Source organism: Gobius niger (genome assembly GCF_951799975.1).
Source record: "Gobius niger genome assembly, chromosome: 12".
NCBI lineage: Eukaryota > Metazoa > Chordata > Actinopteri > Gobiiformes > Gobiidae > Gobius > Gobius niger.
The window spans coordinates 9,845,367-9,863,531 of NC_136863.1; the positions used below are offsets into that span (position 1 = coordinate 9,845,367).

An 18,165-nucleotide genomic window follows, 5' to 3' on the forward strand; every position below is an offset into this window, starting at 1 on the left:
GCCAAGTTATTTATAGTATTATTTAATGTGCATTCAGTCGCCCATTCAGTGATGGAGTGAGGCTATGCTAAAACTTGTAACTGCATCTTTCTTTGTGCGCGCAGGCCGGTGTTTTGTTGTAAACATTACTAAGTTTGCCGTGACCCTCCGGTGTCCAGAGCCATGCCCACCGTGGTGCTGATGGACGTGTCTCTGTCCATGACACGGCCCGTGGCGCAGGATGGAAGTGAGGAGTACCAGAGGAAGAACCTGGCCGTGCATGGACTTAATATGCTTTTTGAGCATATGGCAAGTAATTACCGCCTGGAGTTTACTGCGCTCATGGCTTTTTCCTCTCTGTGGGAGCTTCTAGTTCCCTTTACTAGAGATTATAATGCATTACAGGTAGGTGCAGTGTGATGAGGAGCAAATGAGCATGTGTGTTTTTAAATGTCCAATTAATCAGTATTGTTTTTGATTGTTTTTTTGCAGGATGCTCTGAGTAATTTAGAGGACTATGATAAGACATGTTTTGAATCTGCCCTCAATGGAGTAAGCAACGTGGTTCAGCAAGAGTGGGGCAGCGCATGTCCTTGTCAGGTTTGTTGAAATGTCACCAGATGGCACATAATGAGTGGTTATTACAAAATCAGCCATTGAATAAAAATACAGGGGCTGTACATCATTAGGGCTGGGTACCGTTAAACGATACCAGTGTGGTATCACGGAAAAAAAAGTTTGGTACTACTGGTATCGCAAAAATGAAAGTATCGAAAGAAGTTAGCGGGTGGTGCGGGTCCATTTTTCCTATTTTCTTTTTTCCCTATTTTTCCCATTTTTCTAAGTTTTTTTCCCTCAATGCTTGCCCCATTATTCACATTTTCTTAACATATATTTTTCTTTTTTTTGCCCCAATTTTGTCTCCTTCTCTCAATTTCCCCCCTGATTTTTGCTCCTTTGTTATTACTAATATTTCCCTAATTGCAATTTATTCCCATTTTTTTCCCTATTTCCCCCAATTTTTTTTTCATATTTTTCCCTATTTTTGCATAAATTCTTTCCATTTTTATTTTCTCACACTGTTGTTCTGTTTTCTGGTGCTAGATGACAAATATGTTAGGTGTTGGAAAAAGTTCGGTATCGGTATTGAAAACCATGTATCGTTCAAGTACTGGTATTGAGAAATAAAAACGTTATGGTACCCAGCCCGATACGTCATAAATATGTTGTAGATGTTATTACTGTGTATGGGATACAATTAGACATACTGCATCTTGGACCAGTATTTTGCAACATAAGTATAATGTCAATACTCTGAATAAATACAACCACTGTACAAGTTTTCTTTTTCTATGTGTGCTATGCTGTAAGAATCATTCACTTTTTTGTAAACATAAAATACAAAAGCATTAATAATCGTACTAATTCCATGCTCATACACGTATCACAAGCTGTTTGCCCGTGTTCATCCTCCTTGTGTCCTCCAGGTGGTGCTGGTGACTGACGGTTCTTTGGGAATTGGAAGAGGCTCTCTGCGTCATTCCCTCCAAACTCTGAAACATCGTGGGGAAGACAAAAAGTTCCCTCTACCTTTTCCTTTCCCAACTAAAATGTTTGTGATGTGTGTCGCTAATGCAGAAGAGGTTTGGGCTTCTTTTAGTGTTTGCATTTTCTTTTTTACACTTTGCACACAAATCCATCCTATTGAGTGTGTCTGTGTGATTGCAGTTGCAAATGACAGATGCCATGGAAAACCTGGAGGAGCTTCTGCGTCTGAGTGGAGGAGATGGAGAGATCTTTACCGTGGATGGGCAGCTGTGTATGAAGAGTGTCCAGGCCATGTTTGGGTATGGAATATTGTTTATGGGAGTTCTTGTTTCATACTAGATAAACACCAGCTTGGTGAGGGTTTACATGGACACAACTGCAAGAGGATGATGACACAGAATTACCAATTATTTGTGTCTTTAATATGGGTTTCTTCCGGTGGTACTGCAATTTTAGGCTTTATTCATATTGATAGGAAATCATTTCATTCATCTTTTATATATTTGTATTTTTTTATTGGGTGTTTCTAGTTTAGACACGATGTACAGCATAATTTATTCCAATCTTTAGTCCTGATTTGATCAAGATCTGATTATACATGGAAGGTCAAACATTTTATGACATAGTTCTTCTTGGTGTGGACCGTTTGAGTCATAACCTTTATAACACATACACACTAATTTAAGAATAGATAAGTCACACAAAATCTGTTGGATAAGAAGTGACCTGCATTGTCTTATCTCAAGAGTTCATAATTTATGACGAAACCTGGTGTATAGATATTTCTCGTCGCATGCAATATCTCTTTGCACATTTAGGGAGGCATTAAGGTGCTAAATAGAATAGCCTATGCTTCATTTAAAACTGCACGTATCAAAGGAAATCACACAAATCTGCTATATAAACGAGAAAGCGTAAGTGAAAGATGTGTAAATGACACTGATGCTGCTCCACTTTGTGTGCGCTCTTTGTTTTGCATATGAGCACAGATATTTTCCTTACAAATAAATCCCTTTGTTCCATGAGCAAACGCTTGGTAAATGTACCCCTTAGTTGTTCCTGCAAAAGAGTCTTGTTTATAAAAAAAACTATTTGCCTTTACTGAGCTGAGTTATGGTTTGAATTTACAGAAAGCTGATAGACCATGCATACTCTCCCTTCCATGCCGTTCTCCACTGTGGAAACCTGTCCTCAGACGTTCAAGTGTTTCCTCGTCCTGAACCCATCATAGTGGATGAAGAAGTTGATCCTATGCCACGGACTGTCAGCTCAGGTGCTATTTCCCTCTGCTGCTTCTTTAATATATAAGTACTTATTGATAATTTACCTTTTAAATGGTGCTATCTAATGTTTACTATACAAATATGTTGAAATTAGATTCTGAAATATGTTGTAGTATTGACAGTTAACTTAACTGAAACAAAGCTATGCGACTTTAAATGTTAAATTCAATTCTTAAGTTAATTTTCTCTGTATTTTTTTTAGATCTGGAGATTGTAGGATTTGTAGAAATTGCTGATATTGCCAGTCCACCAGTTATTTCCAGACACCTGGTTCTTCCTATCGCCGTTAGCAAAGGTAGCATATATATTCTTTTACTTTCTGACACGTTTTTAACCAATACCAGTGCGTAAACATTGTAGTTACAGTTGTTTATGATTGTCCTACAGCAGATGTGGATGAAGTCGGCACAGGAGCGACGGAGGAGCCCGAAGAAGAGGTGTCGGCGAGTCAAATGGCAGGAAAGAGTCCAAACTTCTGTGTGCTTCTACACGGCAGCTTGAAGGTGGAGGGCATGGTGGCTTTGGTTCAAACTGGGTACGTTCAATATGGATGAGTAGCCTGTGTTATTATTTTCATGTATGTATTGTTATTGTTCTAACTTTGGCCTGTTTGTGGCAGGCCTGAATGGTATGGCATGCTGTACTCCCAGGCAGACAGTAAAAAGAAGTCCAACCTGATGATGTCGCTATTTGAGCCGGGTCCGGGTCCGCTGCCTTGGATGGGCAAGATCACTCACTTAGGACCAGTCTCAGGTAATTATGTCCAAAATGCATCTCAGTGGAGAAGTACGCGCTATATGCAGTTTAGGAGCAGGTGAGATTATCTTTAAAAGTTCTTCCCCAAAGCAAATAGATAAGAGCTTCCTGTTTCATAAGGTTCCAAAAAGCGCCCGAACGATGAGATCAGCTTACCACCTGGATATACTGAATGAGCAGTTTATTCTTATTGTGTTCTCCTTTTTTTCGCAATCCATAGAAGGTTGTTATTTAATGTGCATGTTTGCTGGATTAATTGGGTCACACTGCCCGGGCTGGAACACCTTATCACTCAGTTTGTGATACACTCAGAAGGTTGTTCCTCGCGTTGCGTTGACTTCCGATGGCGCCCACGGAGGTTATTTAAAGACTTGAATGGTCAGACCAGTGCCAGGTGCATTTCTCGTGCTTAAAGTTTTCAAAACCTTGAACTATTTAAGTTCCCGCATATCAAGTAAACATGTTCAAATCAAATATAGGTTTCACTGATAACTGTTGTAATTCTTATCTTTTTCTCACAATCACAAAAACATTTCCTGAGACGAGAAAGTTGCATATATTTACTTCTTTGTTGCTGATAGACGTTTATCCTGTCAGAAAGCAGAACGAGCCCCACATTTGAAGTTAGATAAAGCTGAAACAGTTTGGAAATGAACATAAAGAGACTCTTTCCTATGTACACGATGCCAGCAGCGTTCCCTAATCATGTCCTAATTGGTGCTAGTGCATCCTCCAGTAGTTAAAACTTAATGACTATGTTTACATGCCGTCAATATTCAGGTTAAGGTAAATATTCCGGTTTCTAAAACATTTGGAAGAACGAACCCGTTTACGTGCGTGAGCAGACAGAGCTACTCCTGCATACATGTTCATTGTTAATCCATTGGGATATCCCGTTCCAAACAGTGGCACACAGAGCACATCATGATGCAAATATGCTCTTGATGCTCTCTGTCAATATTCATGTCTTCACCACACTAACAGAGTACCTGGTTTCCTCCTTGCTCCTTGCTCCGTGGTGCTGTGCTGCGTCTGTTTCGCCACCTTTTTATTTTGTTTACTGCCGAGTGGAACTTTCTTCACCGTGTGTATCTCAGGATGCCAGTTCTGGGGTTTTAATTGTTGTTGTTTTTTTTCATTTTATTGAACAGATATGTGATTACAGTAAGAATAAAACTTCAGCAGAAAAAAAGTATAAATTTGCAAACATGTTTCTTGTGTATTTCCGGAAGGCCAGACTGCTCATGCAAGTACTTCCTGTACTCGAAAAGATCAAGCTTCTTTGTGGATAGAACATGCGCAGAACACAAATTACTGTTCCTTTTGATGGGAATATTCTGATATGCTTTTACATGACCAAATAATCGAGGTAGAAAAGGAGTAACCCAGGGATTTAAAAAAAACAGAATATGAGGATTATTCAGGTTTACATGGCTGTGCGCAACTGGGTTATTGCTAATATTCTGGTTATGAAAGGATTTTTGACATTTAAACATAGTCAATGACTAAATTCTGGAGATTCTCTTTCAAATGAGGAACAGCAAGTTCACTGAAACCTGTGCTTGTGTCCTCTTTCACAGCTTGAGGCAACGCACGTTCAGTTGTACTGTAGTTGCATGTGAACTTAAACACAAATAGTGCCTGCAGCCTTCATTACCTTTCAGACTCATCGACACTGCAGTTACATAAAGTAATTGAGTGCAGAATTTAGCTGAAAATGCATCAGAATTATTCATTTATTTCATGTCTCTGCAGAAGCAGCCGAGAACCCTTATGGAGAGGATGACAGTAAGAGTCCTTTTCCTGTGCAGCCCCAGGTTAAACGCAGCTACGCACAAAATGTCACTGTGTGGATCAAAGCCAGCGGACTGCAGGTAGGGTCATGCTGTTTGGGGGTTTATCGTAAGCGTTGAAAGTTACTCTTACTGCAACATTTCTTTTTTTTGGGACATTTAGACGGATGTGCAGAAGATCCTGAGGAATGCAAGAAAGCTACCAGATAAAACTCAAACTTTCTATAAGGTAAATTATTTGTGTTATTAGCAAGCAGTGATGATTGTCCTATAGCAGTGGAAGGGTTGTTCAAGTCGTCATCTGTACTGGGCTGACGTTTCACCATGAAGCCTTTGGCCACAGTAGAATTGCACGTAGCAGGCTGGCTCATTTATACAGATTCAGTAGGGACGGTTTAATCTTCGCCACCAGGTTTTATACAAGTAGCAGCAAGTTAAATGTAATGCTTTTAATGGCATGGAGACTGAAAGTAGATTTAAATTAGTTAGGTCTTCAAATCTATTCATTGATTACCCACTGCAAAAATAGAATTGTGTGTGTCTAGCTGGTCATTAGGAGCATGTTTTTTTTTTGTGTTGGCAACAGTATCGTCCAAATTGTTACTCAGTGTATTGTGTCAACAGTGGAATGAGGGTAAATATTGATTCAGCCAACTTTTGAGCTAAAAAAACAAAACAAAAGGACCATTGTATTTTTGATGAACTTGTGTAAAAGAAATGCTATGGCTAAAACGATTTGGAAATTAACATAAGGGACTCTCTCTTACTTCCACAATCCCAGCACCTGTTTCCATCTGTTGCCCACCTCTAGTTCTAAATAACGTTGTGTGTTAGGAGCTGAACCGGCTGAGGAAAGCTGCCTTGGCCTTTGGTTTCTGGGAGCTGCTAAAGGGAGTGGCAGATCTGTTGGAACGAGAGTGCACCCTGTTACCGGACTCCGCACACCCAGACGCAGCCTTCCAGCTCTCCCACGCAGCGCAGCAGCTCAAACTGGCCAGCACTGGGGACTCGCAATACGCCGCCTTCGACCACAACATCGTGCCCATGCACACAGACTTCTCCAGCTGAGCTATGAGGGAGAGTAGACTGAACTCACATGTGTTTGTAATGCCCTCATGAACTGCAGTGGTCCGTCTCCCACACACAAATAACAAACTACAGTTGGGTTTCTGTAAAATTGGACTTGTATATATATTTTTATGTTTTATATAAACTTTTCACAACCAATGTTTTTACAGTTTTGGTTGTCTTGGTTACAAAAATCAACTTAGATTGACAGTGTTTTCTTGTAATATCATTTTTATTGTTGAAATGTTGCTAAAATACATTTTACAGTTGCTTATTTTCTGATGTTAAACAGAAATTGAATTTGAGTCAATGTGCTTTCCTCTTCTTGACACTGAAGCGCTTTGTCCTCTGCCTGTATAGATGCTTGAAATTGAAAAATAGTCCTGCAGATGGGAGAAAAAGACAAATATTTGTTATGGCAGACGAAAATATAAATACTTTACTAAAACAATTCAAAATAAACTCACCCAAAAACATTAGAATCAGGTAAATGTGCAGGAAACGGGAAAAGCTGACAGATGTGCCGATGGCTTTTGGTAAAGGAATGCTGAAGAGTTTAGTCTCGTCAAAGATGGGAATGGACTGTATCACTGCAACAGCTAAGATGAATGACAATGAGTCAAAATGGATGCAGAACATAATAAATTTTAACCTTTGCATAATATCTCACCTTCAGCTAAAACTCCTAAAGGATAAAGAGGCATCCAGACAGTGTATCGCAGCCAGGTCAGAATCTTCCACTCGGTATTGAGACTGGCCAGCATATAGAATGGATACCTGCAGTCAGAGTGTCGTGAGGTCATTACAGCGATAAAGTAACGACGCATTTAGGCTTGGAGCTGGAGAACTGCAATCTCACTACTATACTGCAATGCAATACAGTAAGGGGGTCATTTGTCAACTGGAAAATGGCATATAGCTGTTTTGTGAGCATGTTGCACCTAATTTACTGTTTACAATTGCATGTATTACAGTATTGAGGCCTCATATCAGATATATTTCTAAGTGTTAATGGCATGATTGGGAGGGTCTTTCATCTCCTCCTGGTCTCTCTGGCCAGAAAACCACAATTGCAACTTTGCTGCCACCGAGTAGGAGGCACCAATACACACTAATAGAATCACGAAGAAGAAGCTAACAGGCTAACGGACAAAGCTAACTGCGGGCTAGCGTCACTTACAGTATTAACAGCCAAGTTTGAGTGAAAAAAATGATCTCCATTGTGTAATTGGATGTACAGTATCCCTCTCTCCCTTTGTCTTTTCTGTCAGCGTAGTATTTACTCTCACGGACAATTAATGAGTAAAAAAAGGTAACATGCTACGACACCTGCAGTGGCCTATAGGGGCATGAGTTATTTAGTACTGCTTTAACCCCCACCTGAACCAAGCACGTTTTCCCCAGTTTGGCTTTACCTAAATCTAAAGGCTTGAGATGAAAACGAGGATGAAAATGCAACAAAAATAAGATAAAGTGATGGAAAAGTAACAAAAAATATGACACAAAAGAGCAACATAAAAGTGACAAATGTGTGACGTAAAGGCAACAAAAGCGCAAGGGATTGTTTTTTTTTTCAAAGTGACAACAACAACACGGCCACAGTTCAAGGAAAAAGATTTGTTTAGTTGAGTTTTGTAGGTCTTGGCTTTCAAATGAGGCATTACTCTGGCCTATCAGGCTATAAACTTTAAGATTTGGGTAAAGCTGAACTGGAGCTAATGCACTCAGGCGGAGGTTAATCAGTCTGACAAACACAACCTGCAATGGCCTTACACAAAATGTAAGGCCATTTTAGAAATACTTTTAATTGAATCCGAGTTTTTGGTTGTCCGTAGATTGATGCCCTTCCTGCTCAGGCAGAGTGAGACAACTTCAGGTCTCTATGAAAGTAGAAAAGCACTGCATTCTCGTTATTGTGACACTTTGACTGCTGACATCATCGGTGACATCAGCTGGAGACAGGAAGTGATCAAGAGAAATGAAATTAAACTAAACTAAAACTAGTGTAAAAGTACAACAAGTGGTCCTGTTGTGGCTTAAGGTGCCAGAACAAGAGGAATGACATTTGAGACGATAAAATAAGGTTTATCTGATATTTCCAACAACAGTTCAAACATTTGTTCATTTGCCTCCAGCCAAGCCCAGAATGTTTACAAACAATAGAGTTCGGGAATGTGATGTCATATCGCTAAGCATTATGGGATTAGCAGCAATTGTAAACTAATGGAGATTTTAAAAGTTAAAATACTGGAGTTACTGTTCACATTAAAACACTTGGACACCACAGTGATTAGATGTATTTACCAGCAGTAACTCAGCTGCTAATGGAGCTGTTCCATGGCTTCTTTCTTCACTTTTTATACTGTTTTTATCCAATGTTAGTCTATGGAAAATGTACGCTAACAGCTGCAAAGATGGCGGATCTCCATGGTAACTGTGGATTTTCCCGAACTCTATTAAAGGGTCTATAGTGACTGTCAATGCGGTACTCATTACAACAAAAACACATCTCAATATATCACAAAACAATGGTCCTGCAAGGTACATATGGTTAAGAATTGTAATTATTATATTATTATATTTATATATTATATTTGTAGCCATGTTAAATTTATAGCATATTTCAACAAAAAAAACATTATCAACAAGGCTTGTGCGTTCGATTTCAATTCTCACCTGAAAATCTCAATGGCGCTCCACAGCAAGAAGACAAAAAACACCACAGGTTTGTTATGCATCTCCTCCAAGCTGCCAAAAACGATAAAGAGGATGAAGTTTCTGCCCACCACCTTGAATATAAACAATTAAGACTCAGTTATGCTTGCTTGTGACGCATCGAGGTATAATCGGGTTATAAAGCAGGCCTGCCTGAATGAGAGTTGGCACGACACCCGTTTTAACCACTCCGAATGCAGCGTTGAGGACTTCCACTGACGCAAGGATTTGACAGAGGAACATCATGTCAGCCATGGAGTGAAACGTGTCGTATAGAGAGTCTAAAAAGAGAGAGGTGCATCAGCTACAGGCATGCGCTGTCGCTTTGTGACCAATGTTAATCATGTTACCTTGTCCAATTATGAACAGTCGCACAGTCATGTTGATAAATATCCATGAAAAGCCAAGAAACTGCACCAGATTATACAATAAAAGAAATCCTGTTTTAAAGTTTGAGAGCCCTAGAAGGAAGAAAAACAAAAGATATAAATTTACAGACTCTCACTAATTATAGTTATAGCAATATTAGTTGACACAATATCCACAAAAATAACTGAGGTCTTCAATGACATTTTGTAAACAAAGCCTCAAACAATTTAGCAATTTCCCCCCATATTACTCTCCCCTGCTTTATAAACTTGTTATACTCACAGTTACTCCTTTGTCTTGGTGTCTTGTTCTTCTTCCGCTCCTTAAAAATGTAGTATGTTAAACAAATGTTGCACAGTTTACCCTGAAAAGACCAAAAACCATATCTCACTTTTTCCCGAATCTCCATTTCGGCGTCAGACTCGTCCATCCATCGGTCAAAGTCTGGAGCCAGGTAGACCGGTTTCCGCTCTTGAGCAGTGAGTCTGCTCCACCAGCCGCGCTGCTGCTTCTGCAGAGTGATGTTCACCAGCCGCTGCGTGGACCGATGTTTCACCTTAACACAGGCAAGAATTAAGGATATGGTATAAAGAAGGGCTGCACAAAACATCCACAAATTATTGTATAACATTCATATCACAAGAAGCTATAATACGTCACAAAATCACTGAGGTTTTCTATCTAACAGAGATTTATTTTTTTATTTTATTTACATGATTACACAGACATTAAGTGATGGACACATAAGATATAAGGTGCATATTTACATAAGTGAGGCGGACACAGAACACAATATGGGAAGGAGGATTGTGTTTGATTGGATGAACTAAGTAAAACTAGCCAAAAGAACTACAAAAAGGTGTATGATCATGTGTTGTCATTGACACCATGATACCCCCCTTAAAGTGATAGTCTGTAAGTTTGCAAAGAGTTTGAGGAGAGATGGATTGAAGTAGTAAACAATCAAATTCCTCCCCTCTTTAACCAGAAAGCCCTTCTTCGTTTGCAAAATGAGGAGAGCAGGAACAGAATTTTCAAAAGTAAACGATCAAGCTCCTCCCCCTCCCTCCTGATTGGACCTGACAGGAAAAGCTCGTCTCATTGGTCGACTCGGGAGGATACTAGACTCTGATTAGTGTCTGAGATCTGAGAAGAGACTTTACTAAAAATAATGTATATTTATTATTACTTAGTTTCCATCAAAAGCAAGACCAGGTGGTAGATTTTGCACTTTTTTATAAAATGTGTAATACATTTAGACTTCCAGACTATCACTTTAAACTTTTTTTTCCCCTTTTATCCTCCCTTTTTTCTCTCCTCTCTCTCCTCCCCACCCCTCCCTCTTAAAATGCAAGTGTGCTGATTCTGACACAGCTGGTTATCGAGGATGTATTTGTTAAGTTTCGAGAGAAATAATTCAGATCTACAGACAACTTCAGACTGTCAGGGAGTTGATTCCGTTGTTTAATGGTTTTATATGAAAAGACTGTCTGTGCAAAGGCAGAGGATCTTTCCGGGACGACACAGTTTCTGTCTTGTTTTGGTCCAGATTTTGCGTTTTGAGGCCTTGTTTTGATAAATGTAATGGAACATACGGTGTGGAAATTATTTTTAAATTAAGTTTTTCAATCATACAAGTTATAAAACATCGCTATTTTATCATAGTGTGCAGCCATAGTGTAAAGTTCTGTTTTAGTTTCTGAGTCAGGGCTCACCTCCAATGTATCATGACAAGCCATGACCCAAATGAAAATATTAATTTCAATTTGTTAGAAAAATTATTTGCAGTCCAGCCCTCTTTTTGAAATGTATCAATAGCATTTCTTGTTTATCCATCATAGGCCCACCGAAAACAAAACTATTAATCAACAGGGATTTCTCACGAGTCACGACCCACGAGATGCTAGTGGTGTAAATTGAAGAAATATAATGCATTTTTACTGTTCCCACATAATGTTTACAAGATGTATTTGAATAATGCTGCATTTTAGAGCAAATATAATTCCATGGGATTTAGAAAATAACTTAGTATACTGATTTTTGGGTACACCAATGACATTATTAGAAACAATAGAAAAGTAGAGAGACAAAAATCATGGCCAACAGGTTTAGTCTTTTGTGGCACATGAGAACAATAATGTTTTTAAGAAGAATATTTCAAACATTTATATTCTGCCTATGTCAAATAATAATTAATTTGTACTCACTAGAAACTACTTTCCAGTGCCACAATTGAAACAAAACATCTGCACCCAGCCTTATGTACTTTTTTTTTGAGTGTGAGTGTAGAGTAAAGGGTAGGGAGTGTAAGTGTGTGTGTGAAAACTGTATATATTGGGAGGGTGGGAGGGTTTGACGGGCGATAATGTTTTTAATATCTTTTTAAATGTCAAGCACTTTGCGATGCACCTGTGTACGAAAAGCGCTCGATTGATTGATTGATTGAAAAATAATTAATGTACATGTGCAACCAGTTTTACTTGAGTTTTGACAGAGGTTTGGTTGGTTGGTTGTTTAGTACTGCAGTAAGAGCCTACCTCTGACTTCACGGGATGCAATAGCTCCAAGCTGAACTCGTATTCGTTGTGTCCTTTTGCACCATGCCCCTGGCCTTCACAAAGAGACTGTTATCAGAATTTACATGTTGACTTTATGACCCCATGCCATGGAACTTACCTCGAAATTGGAGAACTGTGTCATTTGCATGAACTTCGATATTCTGTAACAAAGAATCACATTTCCTGGTATTATGGAAATGTTTCTAAAAGTAGACAGGATCGTTGAATTTAAGATAAGATAAGATAAGATAAACCTTTATTGATCTCACAAAGGAGAAATTCACTTGCTACAGTCGGCCTTGATCAAGCTCAAACTAGGATATGAAATAAAAACGTGTCTAAACCATGAAAAAACATCTGCCTAAAGCACTCTCTATAGGCGCATTGAGTTGCCTTGTGTACGAAATGTGCGGTATTAATAAAGTTGCCTTGCCTATAGGGGAGAGTGGAGTAAGTAGGCCTGTCACGATAACAAATTTGAAATTCAAAATATTGAGGCAGGAAAGTATCGCGATAAACAATATTATTGACTCTAATGATACTAGATACGGTCAACTCCCAGGCATAAAAATTACAGTAAAACTTTGTTCTAAAAGTGCATCACATCCTAAAATACCACACAAGCCGCAATAAACATGAAATATAATGAAACTCAACTTGCCTCAGTTAGAAATCAAAGAAAAATAGGGGGAAATGCTAATAAATGTACAGACGATAAATATCGAGCCCAAAAATGTATCGTTTATCTGTCATTTATTGAACGATAAGTCGATATAGTAACTATCGTGACAGCCCTAGGAGTAAGATGAGCCCCTTTTTGCTTTGGTGGTTGTTGTGTAAAACAATGTAAAATAAATACAACATTTTACTATTTACATAATGTGGTTTTAAAGATGTTGCTCTCAAAAAAAAAAAGTTGTCTTGTAGCTCATTCCACCCCAGGAGAGGGATAAAATGAAAAGCAGATTTAAAGGTGAAATCGAGACGACACATCATAAAGTCTTATTCTTTACATTTTAGAGTTTCTCATTAGCAATTTTATTCAGTATATATTACAATAAATATTTCTCTTTTCATATACTCCTTTTGCAGAGACCTAAATAATTCAATGTAATATTTAATTTTCATTTGCTTGTCTCCACTAGACCCAGAACCACCAATAAGTAATGCAAAAACTATAGAATTGAAATTACATTAAAAAAAAAAAAATACATACATAAACATTTTCTGTAGTTTGTTATTCATTGTTTCTAATGGAGCAGAGGCGACTCAATTTGCCCCAATTTGCCCCTTATTTTTTTCTTTTCTTCTTTCTTCTTTATTGATCTGCTTTTTACCCACTGGCTCAACTTACCCCCACCCTCGCCTATTTATATGCAAATTGAAACTACCACACGGGGAGGTCAGCGGTACACGTGCCTCAGTTTGAGAACCACTGCCTCGTGAGTTGAGTAGGCCTGAGTTCTGAATGGGACAGATCGCTCACCTGTGCGTCTGTCAGCTCCACGCGCAGGTAAATCTCCTCGTGGCGCTGTGCCCAGTAAACGAGCGGCGTGAGCGGCATGTCAGAATAATCGAAATACCGGATTCTAAGCACAATTTACTCAATTAAATCTATTCTATCTTCGCTAATCGCATCCGGGACAAAGTAACCAGAATTTTCCCTAGTCCCCACGTGCGCGCTCACCATCTGTCAGGAGAAGTGCGTGCGCGTAACCGGCTTGAAGGAAGAGTTCTGATTGGCTGTTGCTTTCGGTGTTTACGGAAGTGCGCGGCCAGACCGGACACAGTAAGAAGGGCGCAAGAGGAGAGCCATGCAGACAGATGAGGCAGCTTCATGCTCAAGTTTAGACAAAACTAGTGGACTTTTTAATATCCTCGTCGGTGTGACCGGAAGTGTGGCGGCATTGAAACTTCCAATTTTGGTTTCCGAGCTCCTCAAGTTCTCCGGGGTATTTAACAGAATTTACAGACTTCTCTTCTTCTATGGCAGTGGGATTTATACGTATGATTTATACACCCTGCCCTTGTTATCAAATGTGTTTTTTTTTTTATCACGTATGTAGAAAAGAGTACATTTTACCACTAGGTGTAGCTGTGGTTTTCATGTTGACCTCCCCTTGTCAACATATCACATGTTTCTCATTAAATTATAATATTAGATTAGCTTGTTATGAAGGCATTTTCAAATAGATAAAAAAAACAAGGAGCAATGATTTTTTATGGTTTGTTACATTTGCAAATTTGGTATGCCTTACCCCGCAACGAAGTGATACCTAAAAAAACAAAACAGCTGAATGTTTATCATTATTGTTTCAGTTTTTGTTATTGTTTATTTTTGTATTATCAGCGGTCTGCCCCTAATATAGGCACAAAATGTAATTAAGAAAGTTAAGGAACCTATTAGTCAGTCAAATATTTACGAAACACCAGCTCATGCACAGGCTTATTTCATTTTGTGCTTAACTAATAGGCAACCCCCCAAAAAAGTGTCATATCTTTTTGTATGGACCTTAATGTTTGCCCTTAAAGGAGCTATCCTTGATTTTTTAATTTTCTGTTATTGGAATCAAATTTGTTTTGTCCTTTAGTATATGGTAAAAGCAGACATTTAGTCAAAAAACACAGGTTTTAAAGCCTTTTAAACAGTCATAAAATGTCAGGCTAGTAGGCATTTTTTACAGTGAGGTGACAGTTTTCCTCCCTGAAAGTTGTGAAATCTGGTTTAAACTTTGTCCCTGTGACGAATGTTGATGTTGTAAATGCATTTGAAGAAGAAGAAGAAGAAGAAGATCTTTATTTATATAGCGCCTTTCACAGACATATAGTCACAAAGCGCTTTACATGAGACAGTTGTACATTCACTCCATACTCGGTGCTTTTGCTCATTTGAGATGAGTTTGGATCAGAAAATAGCAATATGAAATTTGAGTGACCCTGTTTTGTGTACAATCAGGTATAGCTCCTTTAAGTATTTATATTTATGCATCAGGTTCTGTTTTGCAGGTGGATGTAAGAGTGGTTACCACAGAACACGCCAAGCACTTCTACAACTCAGCTGAGGTCCCAGTGAAAATCTTCAGTGACACAGACGAATGGGAGGTAAAGCTTAAATCACAGCAATGACATAGAAGAAGAACGTTTTGTGATTTTAAAGAATTAAAAAACTACAACACAGTTATAACACGTTTACCAGGCATGACTTTGCTGCTGTTTGTGGCTGTGAGGGTTGTGCCAATTTTATTTTATTTTTGATCTTGATTTGTTTCTGTTGTAGCTGTGGACACAAAGATCAGACCCTGTACTGCATATTGAGCTGAGGCGCTGGGCTCATCTGTTCGTCATTGCTCCCTTGGATGCAAATACTCTTGCAAAAATTGCTAATGGCCTTTGTGATAATTTGTTGGTAAGACGGCGTGAATATAAATCCGCAGCACTCGTTCATTTCCAGCACAAGTTTAACTCAAATTTGTATCCCCATAGACGTGTGTGGTGAGAGCATGGGACACCAGCCGCCCTTTGCTTTTCTGCCCTGCCATGAACACAGCCATGTGGAATCACCCTATCACGGCTGAGCATGTATCCAGGCTTCAAACATTTGGATACAAAGAAATCCCTTGTATTTCCAAGAAGCTGGTGTGTGGAGACGAAGGTGGGTATAACGTCCAGTCTGTTCCAAAGACAATATGCTTGTTCTACCCTTGACAAACAAATGTATTGTAACAAATGAGCGATTGTTTATCATCGTGAGTATAAGACAGTTCGGGGGAACCCCCCACGACAGGTTTTCTATTTAGATTACTTTAAAAACATGCATTTATTGTTTGTATTGCATACACTGGTGCAGTTTGAATAGGTTGTGTTGACGTGACATCAAAACACTGTAAAGATCCTATAGATTAAAATTGAGGATGAGGGCAGCTGAAAATTCAATGGTAACCACCAAAATGCAGACTTCTCATCTTATTTTATTGCTAATATCTCTGTAATTCCTGGCCCAATTCACATGAAACAAAAACTGTCACAAGGTTCAAAGTAATCTCTTCTGACGCATATGAACTAAGGTCTAATTATTTCCATATAAAGGTGTCCAAAAGTGGTGACAAAATTCAAAAACATGTGCGTAATGTTGGCCGGTAGAAAAGACTTTCAGCCATAAGAAGAATGTTGGCAGGTTTGTGAATCCAATCACTATCAAATAATGATGAGGGAAAACATTTGGACATTTTCTGTCTGGAGGTTTCTCTCGCATAGAGTTGTATTGGCACCTGCCCTCCGACTGAAATCAAATTCTACAACATGAGTGCAACCTATTGTTTGAAGCAGATATTAAGTCGTGTTTAAGCCTATAATAAATTATACTTTACAATAATTTAATGGGCTCACTAGATCAGGAGTATGATCTGGTGAGCCCATGGAATTATTGTATGACTCCAATTGGTGAAAACCACCCTCAGGCTTGAAAACCACTGAGCTTTGAATGGATTAAGTTGAGACTCTTTACCATTTAGATCCAACCACTCAGTTGTAATAAAGTGGTACAATAAGTATCAGGAAGCCTACAACTCTGCATCTGTTCAAATGTGTTTTCACTCTCTGTAACATTGTGTATAATCTAGACTTTCTAAATTTATCAGAAATATGATTTCTGTTCCGCCCCAAAAAATGCTTTAGAAAGAGGATCTGAATCAATCTATGAATCACTGTTGATCATTTTATTGCTAAGGCTGCATCGACGGACTGTGGCCAAAAGGAAACAGGAAGTTCATGCTAAGTATTATTTCTCGAAAATGTGTACTTCGACTGGAGGATTAAACAGTGGTTAACTTGTTTAATCATCCAATCAGTGATTGACACTAAGTGATAACAATTTCACACATTTTGGAAGCAGACGTGCACGTATGAACTTGTCGGGTGATGCTACTCAACTGCTGACGCACTGTTGGGCTGAACCACAGAACGTTTTCTCTGTTGCAGGAAAAGGAGCCATGGCAGAAGTGGCAACTATAGTCTCTACAATCAGACAGTACCTTCTTCATCAACCAGACGAGCTGCCCGAAAACGCATGACCTGTATGTGTGACAAGCAGAAGAGGTCGGAGCTAAATAAGGCAAACAATGAACAGAACCAGAGTCAACAATAAAAACATTGATAGTTCATTGTGCACCAACACTGTCCTAGTACGCAGAATGAAGGACATATGACCTGTAATTCAGTTTGTGGCAACATAACAGATCACACAAAAAACTTTCAACATTTACATTATACAACTTGTTATGATTTCCGGTCCAGCAAAGAGTTCAGTTTCCTCCTTCTTGTGTTGCATTAGTATATTCACTGATGTATTAAATGAAACCTAAAACGAGGCAACTCACCTGTAGATGATGGTTTACACAATCTCTCTCTACTTTGCTGCTCTGCGATACCTTGCTCTTTACCAAAAACAAATTATTTCCTCATTGTTTTAATATACTACAACATTTAGTCACTTGATTCTACAGTAAGTTAGTCTCTAGTCTGATAAGCTGTATAGTGCAAATGCTGTTATCAGGCTGTAAACAAATAAACCTTTCATGCTGTGTCACATTCAGGTTCAACAATGACCAAATTCCACTCTGTAAACATAAACTTGGGAGACCTGTTTCGTCCCTTCTTGGGGCAGCTGGAGTAGCTGGTTGTTTAATGGGAGCATAGACTTAAATTCCTTTAAATAAGCACATTGTCCTCATTGTTCTAGTTTGTCACTTTGAGAGGCATGCAGAGTATGCAACACTTGGCTTCTTACAAGATTTGTTTTAGATTTTATCCAGTTCAACCCAACGGACGTGTGTTTTTTCCCCAGATGATTTTTTTTTTTTTTTATTGGTGGTGGATACATTATTCCGTGTGCTGTTTAAACAGGCAGTATCAGAGGTCAGGAGTGAGGAAAGCCATGTTGTGCGTTTAGACATGTTTATGGTGGTCCGTCTCTGATGCACGTCTGGTCTGTGTTCCTCTGTCGCTAACCAGACCCGTGTAGGACTTAAACATTTCTTTCTATCTCATTCCAAGAGACACTGAATTTGTATGGGTTAATGTGGAAAATCCTAGAGGTGT

At 38.9% G+C, this 18,165-nt stretch overlaps 3 protein-coding genes across 4 annotated transcripts; 2 read left to right on the forward strand and 1 right to left on the reverse strand.

The window, feature by feature from the left end:
• The first annotated feature begins 108 nt into the window (after positions 1 to 108).
• On the forward strand, positions 109 to 6,563 carry ints14 (integrator complex subunit 14). 2 transcript variants are annotated; one of them, XM_079568194.1, is made up of 11 exons: positions 109 to 384; positions 472 to 579; positions 1,467 to 1,622; positions 1,708 to 1,826; positions 2,658 to 2,800; positions 3,013 to 3,105; positions 3,201 to 3,345; positions 3,430 to 3,563; positions 5,322 to 5,440; positions 5,523 to 5,588; positions 6,194 to 6,563. In XM_079568194.1, exons 1-11 carry the CDS (start codon positions 163 to 165, stop codon positions 6,425 to 6,427), a joined length of 1,539 nt encoding a protein of 512 aa, XP_079424320.1. In that variant the 5' UTR covers positions 109 to 162; the 3' UTR covers positions 6,428 to 6,563. The 2 variants fall into 2 exon arrangements, with proteins under 2 accessions (XP_079424320.1, XP_079424319.1); XM_079568193.1 differs by having other exon boundaries at positions 3,198 to 3,345; positions 6,194 to 6,562.
• Positions 6,564 to 6,674: 111 nt separating this feature from the next.
• On the reverse strand, positions 6,675 to 13,743 carry hacd3 (3-hydroxyacyl-CoA dehydratase 3). Its single transcript, XM_079568443.1, has 11 exons — positions 13,556 to 13,743; positions 12,188 to 12,230; positions 12,049 to 12,122; positions 9,762 to 10,067; positions 9,648 to 9,702; positions 9,493 to 9,603; positions 9,296 to 9,423; positions 9,104 to 9,216; positions 7,098 to 7,204; positions 6,895 to 7,026; positions 6,675 to 6,810 (listed from the first exon to the last, which is right to left on the reverse strand). Exons 1-11 carry the CDS (start codon positions 13,631 to 13,633, stop codon positions 6,734 to 6,736), a joined length of 1,224 nt encoding a protein of 407 aa, XP_079424569.1. The 5' UTR covers positions 13,634 to 13,743; the 3' UTR covers positions 6,675 to 6,733.
• A 92-nt stretch (positions 13,744 to 13,835) lies between these two features.
• ppcdc (phosphopantothenoylcysteine decarboxylase) lies at positions 13,836 to 17,405 on the forward strand. The gene is made up of 5 exons (XM_079568203.1): positions 13,836 to 14,021; positions 15,076 to 15,171; positions 15,347 to 15,475; positions 15,553 to 15,721; positions 17,047 to 17,405. Exons 1-5 carry the CDS (start codon positions 13,884 to 13,886, stop codon positions 17,136 to 17,138), a joined length of 624 nt encoding a protein of 207 aa, XP_079424329.1. The 5' UTR covers positions 13,836 to 13,883; the 3' UTR covers positions 17,139 to 17,405.
• Positions 17,406 to 18,165: the final 760 nt, after the last annotated feature.

Excerpts from the sequence above, each read along its gene's own strand:
- ppcdc (XM_079568203.1), top strand. The coding sequence starts at position 13,884 with ATGCAGACAGATGAGGCAGCTTCATGCTCAAGTTTAGACAAAACTAGT. Across the intron at positions 15,172-15,346 it reads GTGACACAGACGAATGGGAG|CTGTGGACACAAAGATCAGA; the intron begins GTAAAGCTTAAA and ends TTTCTGTTGTAG. Across the intron at positions 15,722-17,046 it reads GCTGGTGTGTGGAGACGAAG|GAAAAGGAGCCATGGCAGAA; the intron begins GTGGGTATAACG and ends TCTCTGTTGCAG.
- hacd3 (XM_079568443.1), bottom strand. The coding sequence starts at position 13,633 with ATGCCGCTCACGCCGCTCGTTTACTGGGCACAGCGCCACGAGGAGATT. Across the intron at positions 12,231-13,555 it reads TGGAGCTGACAGACGCACAG|AATATCGAAGTTCATGCAAA; the intron begins GTGAGCGATCTG and ends TCTTTGTTACAG. Across the intron at positions 10,068-12,048 it reads TGCATCCCGTGAAGTCAGAG|GTGAAACATCGGTCCACGCA; the intron begins GTAGGCTCTTAC and ends GCCTGTGTTAAG.
- ints14 (XM_079568193.1), top strand. The coding sequence starts at position 163 with ATGCCCACCGTGGTGCTGATGGACGTGTCTCTGTCCATGACACGGCCC. Across the intron at positions 580-1,466 it reads GCAGCGCATGTCCTTGTCAG|GTGGTGCTGGTGACTGACGG; the intron begins GTTTGTTGAAAT and ends TGTGTCCTCCAG. Across the intron at positions 3,564-5,321 it reads TCACTTAGGACCAGTCTCAG|AAGCAGCCGAGAACCCTTAT; the intron begins GTAATTATGTCC and ends ATGTCTCTGCAG.